Raw genomic sequence first — 8,883 nt, forward strand, 5'->3', positions numbered from 1 at the left:
ATCCTAATTGTTTTGGTAATAAATGTGGTATTTTTCATTCAGACCCAACAATCGGATCGAGTGTGGAGTACTACATGACCAGACATGATTGAAAGGTTTGGACTTGGTTTTATTCAGTTTGAAGTGTTGTTGATGGAGACCTTGGACGTAACAGGATTTGACATGAATTTGCCTTGGGTAGGTTTCATTGGGATTTGATTGTAGTCAGATGGCTTCCAAGTTGGGTGAGCTCTTGGCTGGGTGAATCCTTTTGTTGGGATAGTTATTTTTGCAATCCGCTTTTGATTGAGGTAAAGCTAATTTTTAAGAGAGGGTGATTTGAATATGCTAAAAATCCTTTTTTCAGGGACTGCAATGAAAAACACTTACATTTATTTAATATATTGTATTACAACAAAATCTTCAGATACAATGAAAGAATTTGTATGTTAAAATTAAAATGGCATAGATTTAATATATGATGAATAAAAACACGACCTTAAACATTACAGAGATGGAAACCATAAATTCTAACGTCTTTGGAAATTAAAGACCTTAATGGACACAGTAAAGATGGATGCAAACAAAACAGTGAATCCAAGAATTACGGCAGCGACAACTCCCAGGAATTCATGTCTGAAACCATATCGACTTCTCAAATATTGTTCCACTGTTTGACCAACAAAGTCTCCATCTTCAAGGGGTGATTCCACGTCTCCAAATTGTGAAACAGACAATCCGTACAAGGTCCATGCTACTGGACAAACCCAATAGTACCATCGCCACCATACAGGCATGCTCTGCAAAATTCAATAAGTTAAACTTTTCAAAAATCTATATGAACTTGAAAATTGGAGAATCACATGATGAAAAGAAAAAAAAAAGCTTACCGGTCGTGGGATGATGAACCCTGAAAAGACGTTCCATAATCCGTAGAATGCAGCAGAAACAATCGATGCAATGTGGTGGTTTGGCGTAACAGAAACAGCCATCATGCCATAGAAGGTGAAGTACAATAAGGTAAAGTACATGAAGAAGAGATACCAAAAGAACTTTGCAGCAGTCCATTCGAATCCAATCATAGCATAGACTATAACGCCATACGTAGCAGCTTGAATAAAAATGTAAGGTATCTCGATAATAACCTGCAATTTACAAAAATTGAAGTTTGTGTAACTTTCTTAACTGTTTCGAAACTTTTACAAGTTTTCCAAATTACGGAAATTTACCTGCGAAATGGCATATGGCATGGCAGAATACATTCCAGCAGCTCTTTCTCGATAAAAGACCGTTCTTTCAACAGCAACAACAGGCTGCACAGATGAAGCATTTTGGATACCAAGGAAAAGAACAGCAGCATACATTGAACCCATAGCATTGGTCAGAGCTTGTCCTTTATTCCTGTAATTCCACAATGTGACAGTTAGATATATCAAGTTGATCGAAACCAACATTGAAACATCTAATTTTGTGGTTTTGACTTGTAGCTTACATTTTCGAGCCAAGGTCCCAGAACATTGTCCCAAACATCAATGCTATTACAGTTGTAAAAAGAAATCGAACAGCGGTATATGGCGGGTTGCGCCAATATGACCAGTGTTGCTTCCATAAGCAAGCTGCACACTGAATCAAGAATGACTGAGAGTACTGAGTTGGAAAATAGAGTTCCTTTGAACCAGCAGCAGGCTTGCTTAAATCTTCAATAAGAGCTTTGTTTCTCCTGAACAATGATATACATTAGTATCAAATTTGAGTTAGCTATCTCAGATGTCGATCTCGTGCTGAATCAAATTTTTGTTGCAAGGTCAAGTATGAGTATCTTTTCATTACCTGTGTAGATCTGAGTTTTTGTAGATATCGGCGAAATCAACACCTAAAGCTAATTCTTGTGCTGTTGTGGTAACTTCTAACATCCAAGTCGCTGGATTGTATCCTTCTTTAATTTTGCTAACTCCTTGAATTCCCTATAGAAAGGTGAACACTATAGTGTTAGATGAATAAATTATATTAAACCATGCAATTTAAGGTCCTTCATTTCATCTTACCTCAAAATACTTAATAAGATGTTTAGAATGGTGTCCTAATGGCCCGACATATATTTCCTCTCCTCCTCGCTTCATAAGGAATAACTGCAATTCCATGTTCTATTTAGATATAAACTCATACAAAGAACCAACAAAAGCACAATAAATTCTTTTTGAATTGAATTTCAAGTTCCTTACCTCATCAAATGCTTCAAATATGTCAATACTTGGTTGATGGATGGTACACACAACTGTTCTTCCAGTGTCTACTGTGTTCCTAACTGTTCTCATAACAATTGCTGCAGCTCTCGCATCAAGCCCTGAAGTTGGCTCATCCATGAAAATGATCGAAGGGTTTGCTACAAGCTCTACTGCAATCGTAAGCCTTTTTCGTTGCTCAGTTGATAAGCCATTTACACCGGGTAAACCAACCAGTGCTTGCCTCAACGAATTCAATTCCACGAGTTCCATGACTTCCTCTATGAACATCTGAAACAAAAGTATTAACTTAAGCCATACCAAAATGATCATTTGGAAAAATGGGTTATTTTGTGGGACTCTGTCAGTAGGCAATGAAGGGGTGTCAAAACTAAAAACTTCTTGACTTCAATAAGTCGTTGGAGTTTGAGATCGAATTGTGTTTATTGGATTATCTTAGTAAAAACCTCTAAACATAGGTCAAAGAAGATTTAGAGACATGAAATAGCTTAAAGTTTCATGAACGCCAACCTTTCTAGCTTCAGCTTTAACGTCAGCAGATAATCGAAGCCAAGCAGAATACAGCAAAGACTCGTACACGGTGACATGAGGAGAGTGAATATCATTTTGTTCACAGTATCCAGATATTCGAGCAAATGTTTCTTGTTTCTTCTGGAAACCTGAAACTGTGATGTTCCCATCTATATAACCACCTGTTTTTCTACCAGCAAGCACATCCATAAGAGTGGTTTTACCCGCACCACTAACACCCATTAAAGCTGTAAGAACGCCTGGTCTGAAAGCACCACTAACACCCTTCAGTAGCACCAATCTATCTTCAGTAATACCTTGTTGTTTCATTTCCTGAAATGTTCCAAATGAATCGAACAAAATTTTATATCTGTGGACCACATTAACAACAAACAGAAAATAATCCAACCGTTGAACATATATGGAATTTATACATGGAACCTTAAGTTACCTGTGGCATATCAACAGAATAAACAACGTTATCAAATGTGATGGAATGTGGCTCAAATGGAAGAACCATTCCCCTTTTCTTGATAGCAATGTCCCCGACAGTTGCCTCTGTCACAGACGAGGACTTCGATGAGATGCTTCTTTGAGCCTCCTCTTGAATCTCTGCATATCAAATGGATTAGTATTCTAAATAATGCCATGTAAACAAAAACCCTATAAGAAATATAGGCGAGCTATAACACCTAAGTTAGTTACACGATTTGAGCTGCTTTCATTGTTTGTTAACTGAATGCTTCCACCAACTCCATTGGTTTGTTCATTGCTTTCCGTTTGTTCTGATATTACGGTCCTTGAACTCCCAAATGCTGCATAATTATTTGATAAAATGTAAAAGATTAGCTCTCCTTTATGAAGAGGAATAAGTTTTAAATAAACAAAGCTATACTCACGTTTTAGATAGGTAAGAGCCACAGTGAAACAAAAGTTCAACAATATTACGAAACCAATCAATCCTCCTGCTCCTATCCAATACCATTTTGGTTCTTGGAAGAAATCCCTGGACTTCAAAACTTCGATTCCTGCTGGTTCTGTTGAACCCGGAAGAGACTTCAATACAAAAGAAGCTATAATCAGATGATTGTTCTGAGATCAAAGCAAAACTATAAACATTGCAAATTTAAAGTCTTACATGACTCCACTGGTGCCCACGGAACTCATTAACCATCAATGCGGATTGTCCATACATCATAGGAGAAATCCAGTAACCCCATATCCACCAACTCTTTATGTCATCTATGACATTAACAAAAGAAAATGGATTAGAGAAAAAAAGTTAAGTTTGATGTCTAGTGATTTGTCTAAGACTTATCATACCTTTTGCCAAGATAAAGCCACTTAATGCAAAAAGTATGAGCAAAGCAAATGAGCCAAAAGTATTAGCAATAATCATGTTTCTAGCAGATGCTGCGATGAAGCGAAACAACCCCGAAGACATCTGGTTAACGAGAAGGAGTATGAAGTATTGCCTGAATAGCCTGCATTAGACAAGTTGCTTACACATCAATTTTGGATCAAGATTTAATAAGCTACTATATAAATATGTACACTACTACTTAAGGTTTCATTTGAAACTTTTTATTGCCGTTTCATTTGTTTACCTTTCAACATTCGGATCAAATCCGATGACATAATAGGTAAGAAATACCCATATAGCAACTTCTATAAATGTGATTGGAATCTTGAGTATCCATCTTGGTAAAGCATATGCCCATGCAGGAAAGAATAAGAGGTCTCTTTGCTTGAAAAAGACAGGAAGCTTAGCAACGGTCATAGAAATCTCAGGCATTCCATTAAACATGATCATGGTCACGCCAAAAAAAATTGCCCCCATATAGATTCCTCCGTCAGCAATTGAATCTCGGTTCATCTCAGTCCTAAAAAAGAGAGTCATACTAACTATTGCCATAAATGTAAGCTAGTACAGAAAGAAAAAACAAAAAGGAAGTTAGTCGTTGTCATGTAATATAAACCATAACATTTACAGTGCTAGAATTAATTGTCCTTAGCACTCACTTGCATACATATGAAGATGTAGACAAAAGAATTTCTCTTCATCAACAGAAACTCCCTTAAGATGTTAGCTTTCAGCAACTCCCACTTTCCAACACCATATTTTTTGGTTGTCAAAGCAGCGGGGTGACTCTTTGCTTTCTCAAATGGAGTTCGAAGTTCATCTTCAAGTTGCAATCCAACATGGAAAGATTGGAATGCCTCAGCAAACTCATCGGCCGTGACAAACCTGTAAGGTTGGTCTCTACGTGCCCAATATTGCATTTGATCTTTCCTTGACGTAACCTACAATGAAGAAAGTCAGGTAATGTGATAGAAGATGAACTTTGTCCGAATAAAAGAAAGAAAGAAAACCAATGTCGAGACATACTTCTTGCAAGAAGTCCGCAACGCCTTTTCTTTCAGGACATCTGAAGCCCATAGATTCGAAAAAACTCAGAACGTGTTCACGAGGACCCTGATATACTATCCGACCATCGGAAAGGAGAATAATGTCATCGAAAAGGTCATAAGCCTCTGGAGCTGGTTGAAGAAGAGAAATGACTGCAGTTCCATTAAGGATATGAACAGTTTGCTTGAGGGAGTTTACAATCTGGAAAGTTGTAGAGCTGTCCAGACCAGTAGATATCTCATCCATAAACAGTGCTTTTGCTGGCCCAACCAGCATTTCACCTAATTGCATTGACAGAAATGGATTTCATGATAAAAAATTGAGCCTACTTTGGTAATGTAATCAATGGTTTAATTGATTTTATCAATTACCTGTTGTGACACGCTTCTTTTGTCCACCAGATATACCCCTTAACATTTCATCTCCTACCATAGTGTCTGCACATACTTCCAGTCCTAAAACCTAAAAATTTCATGCCAAAGGAGTTCAATAAGTATATATATTTATCTTAGTTCTTGGATATCTTTTAGATTCCTCTAACATTACCTTTAGAATGTAATCTGTGATAACATTTACTTCCTGACCTTCAGTTGCTGCTGCCTAATATTTTAAAGGTGAAATGAATCAACAACACAAGTTTAATTCTTTCTACAATTGAAACATAAAAATAATATTCATTACTTCTTACCTTCATGAAGACATCAATATCGGGATCAGGTTTAATATTTGCTTGTTTCTCTCTTCTTGACAATTCTGCCAACATATCTGTAAACATCCAAAACAATAAAATTTCATGCTTTGTAGTATAAAAAATGTCAAATAATAAATCAAACAAAACTAACCATAACGATCTCCAACCCCTTGGCATCTTGCAGAAAAGGCCAAAGTTTCCCTCACTGTCATTTCTCCTATATGAAGATCATATTGACTGATATAGGCAGCTGTTCTTTGGGGCACAAACTCATTCATCTCATGCCCATTGTATGTTACTGTCCCAGAACACTGAAAGAGAATTTTACTTGATAATTAGAAATAAAATCAAAGACAACATCCAATGCATTGAACCAAAGTGAACTTTTGTAGAGCACCTTGAGAGCAGTATCAAGCTTTCCAGCTAAAGCCAACAAGAGAGTGGTTTTCCCAGAACTTGGAGGACCCAAAAGCAATGTCATCCTGAAGCAATAAAACTTGATTAATTTCATGATACCCAAAATTTAAATTTAATAGTAAAAATTAAATCTTCATGTTACCTGCCAGGTTTAATGATTCCACTGACGTCTTTGAGGATTGTCAGCTTTTTCTTTCTACTAGAAAGAATTCCCATCTCAACCAATAAGCTCTTTAATCACAATACAAATTGAAATGTCAGGAAACAGACATTAATTAAGGTAATGTGTTTGAGCTACTTTTGATCAATATTTGCTTGTAGCAATATTTTATTATTTTAAAATTAACTTTTAATGTTTTTATAATTACTTTTAAAATTAAAATATAATTATTAAATTAATTCATTGAATCTAATTAATAATTATAAAATTTATATTATATACATGTATTTTAGATATATTTGCATATATATAAATAATATGTAATCTATTAAGAAATTAAAAATAGACTATTTATATGTAAAAAAAAATCGAAATGGCACACCAAAACACACCACCGATAGTATTAGGATATACAATACTTAATACCTTGTGTTTAGAACACGAGAAAAAATCTTTTTTTTATTATAAAAATTAGATTTTCAAATTTTGAAATGAATTTTAAAATTCTAAATTGAGCTCGAATTTTCTTAAATCCAAATATAAATTTTTATTGTATATCCAAACAAAAAATTCGAAACTAAAAAACCAAATATAATTTTTTTCCAAAACCTTGAATTCCAAACTTATCAAAAAATGTAAATGACTATTTTCCATCCAAGTTGGAACCTACCTCAAATATGTTAGTGACGAAATTAATAATTGTAGGCAAAGCATTACTTCCTACGTAAGCTTGAGCATCAATATTTAGATGTTGGAATCTGACTTCAATAGTGGGAACTTCGATGCCAACCCTGAGGAATTCCATTGCAAAACATTGGCATGATCATGTTTAGTTGAATGTAAATTTGACATTGTAAACATATGTATTGGATATTTTTTAATCACCATTTAATCAACTAAACTAATGGAATACACATTTTTATCCTATTTTATTTCCATAGAATGTTCATTATATACCTACGTGATAGTTTAAATGAGTGGGCGTGAGTATACAATTTTAACAATCTATTCCATAAAAAAACCCTAATTTCATACCTTTGGATACGATTCTTGAGCTTGAGTAAGAACTTCTCATTATCTTCCTCAGCAACTTTGACCAACCTCTCAAGCAAAGCCTTCCTCTCTTGCCATCCAATATCGAAAACATCGATTTCATTGGCACCACCTTCAGAGCTTGCCAATATACCTTTCCTTAAACGAGCTACGGTGGGTAGTTTCTCAAGTGCAGCCCACTTTAAAGCTTCTTCATCATCTTCATCTCGAGAAGATCTTGAGAAAACTTCGATGCCATTGTTTCTCCATATCGAAGAACTACCAGACCGTATACTTCTCCTTAAACTAGTACTCGCTTTATAAATATCACCCCCCTCCATTACCCAAAACAATATCTCTCGGAGCTCGAAATCAAAGAATAAAAAACGAATGAATAATAATTATATTTAGGGATTTATTTCTGGTATGAAGTTAAAGGGAGAGTTTGATGTTTGGCATATATATAAGGATTACGGGCGACTACAACGCATGGCTGCTGGCGGCTCTTTCAAATGTCAAACTTCAAAATTTTCCAGGTTCTTTCTTTCGCATGGATTGAATTATGGAATATTTTTTGTTTTTCCTTTTCTTTTAACTGTTAAAATGTAATTTTAAAACTATCTAATTATCGGTACTTAAACTTGTATTCCGTCACCCGCACTAACACTCTTAATTTGTGCCAATGTGGCACTTATAGTGACATTAATAGAGATAAAAAAGTATGGATAATATAATTAAAATGTAAACATTATACTAGGATAAGGTTTTGGTTAAGTGGTAAAGCTAATGTTTTGTCAATATAATTAGTGTGGGTTTAGATTTCACCACTTGCAAGTTTTTCATTGGCTTTTTTTTAACAAATAAAAAAATTAAAGTATCATAGAATAAAATAACTTATTTTACTTACAAAAGAATATTTTTATAATTTCTCTAATCGAGTCGGTGCTTTGTTAACTTGTGACACTAACTCAATAATAATATAGATTATTAGAAAAACCTAAATTACAAAATAATCATAATAATAATAGTCCTTAATATAAGACTTTTCAACTCATCTTGATGCGAAAGAGAAAATCCATAAGACTCCCATGCTACTTTTCTTTTTCTTTGAAATTGAATGGCTTCTAGATAAACCCTTAATTTAAGACTTTTCAACTCCTCTTTATGTGAAGCGAAAATCCAAGAGACTCCCATGCCACTCGTAATCTATTTCAATAATATATAATTATAAATTTGAAAAAACAAATCAACTGCAGAAAATATCTTTTATTTTCTATTATATTATTAAATTTTCTATTTAAGAATAATTATAATATTTAATTTAAAATTATTAATTAAAAATGAAATAAAATAGAAATTATGATAATTATATATTTAAAATAATTATAATTTAATAGAAGTTTCTCTGATGAGTGGTTTTGCTAGAATAGGCAACAATGAA

General features: G+C 34.3%; 1 protein-coding gene across 1 annotated transcript; it reads right to left on the bottom strand.

The window, feature by feature from the left end:
• Positions 1–355: 355 nt before the first annotated feature.
• LOC107955951 (pleiotropic drug resistance protein 1) lies at positions 356–7,870 on the bottom strand. The gene is made up of 24 exons (XM_041097225.1): positions 7,446–7,870; positions 7,081–7,201; positions 6,393–6,481; positions 6,231–6,315; positions 5,985–6,144; positions 5,831–5,907; positions 5,689–5,742; positions 5,514–5,604; positions 5,122–5,423; positions 4,755–5,036; positions 4,340–4,656; positions 4,056–4,216; positions 3,871–3,974; positions 3,632–3,788; positions 3,425–3,547; positions 3,184–3,344; positions 2,733–3,065; positions 2,202–2,492; positions 2,025–2,108; positions 1,810–1,943; positions 1,472–1,699; positions 1,209–1,380; positions 870–1,124; positions 356–779 (listed from the first exon to the last, which is right to left on the bottom strand). Exons 1-24 carry the CDS (start codon positions 7,781–7,783, stop codon positions 510–512), a joined length of 4,389 nt encoding a protein of 1,462 aa, XP_040953159.1. The 5' UTR covers positions 7,784–7,870; the 3' UTR covers positions 356–509.
• Between the last annotated feature and the right edge of the window lie 1,013 nt (positions 7,871–8,883).

Source organism: Gossypium hirsutum, chromosome D07 (genome assembly GCF_007990345.1).
Source record: "Gossypium hirsutum isolate 1008001.06 chromosome D07, Gossypium_hirsutum_v2.1, whole genome shotgun sequence".
In the NCBI taxonomy this organism is placed as follows: domain Eukaryota; kingdom Viridiplantae; phylum Streptophyta; class Magnoliopsida; order Malvales; family Malvaceae; genus Gossypium; species Gossypium hirsutum.

Excerpts from the sequence above, each read along its gene's own strand:
- LOC107955951 (XM_041097225.1), bottom strand. The coding sequence starts at position 7,783 with ATGGAGGGGGGTGATATTTATAAAGCGAGTACTAGTTTAAGGAGAAGT. Across the intron at positions 6,316-6,392 it reads GGAATCATTAAACCTGGCAG|GATGACATTGCTTTTGGGTC; the intron begins GTAACATGAAGA and ends TTATTGCTTCAG. Across the intron at positions 6,145-6,230 it reads AGCTTGATACTGCTCTCAAG|TGTTCTGGGACAGTAACATA; the intron begins GTGCTCTACAAA and ends ATTCTCTTTCAG.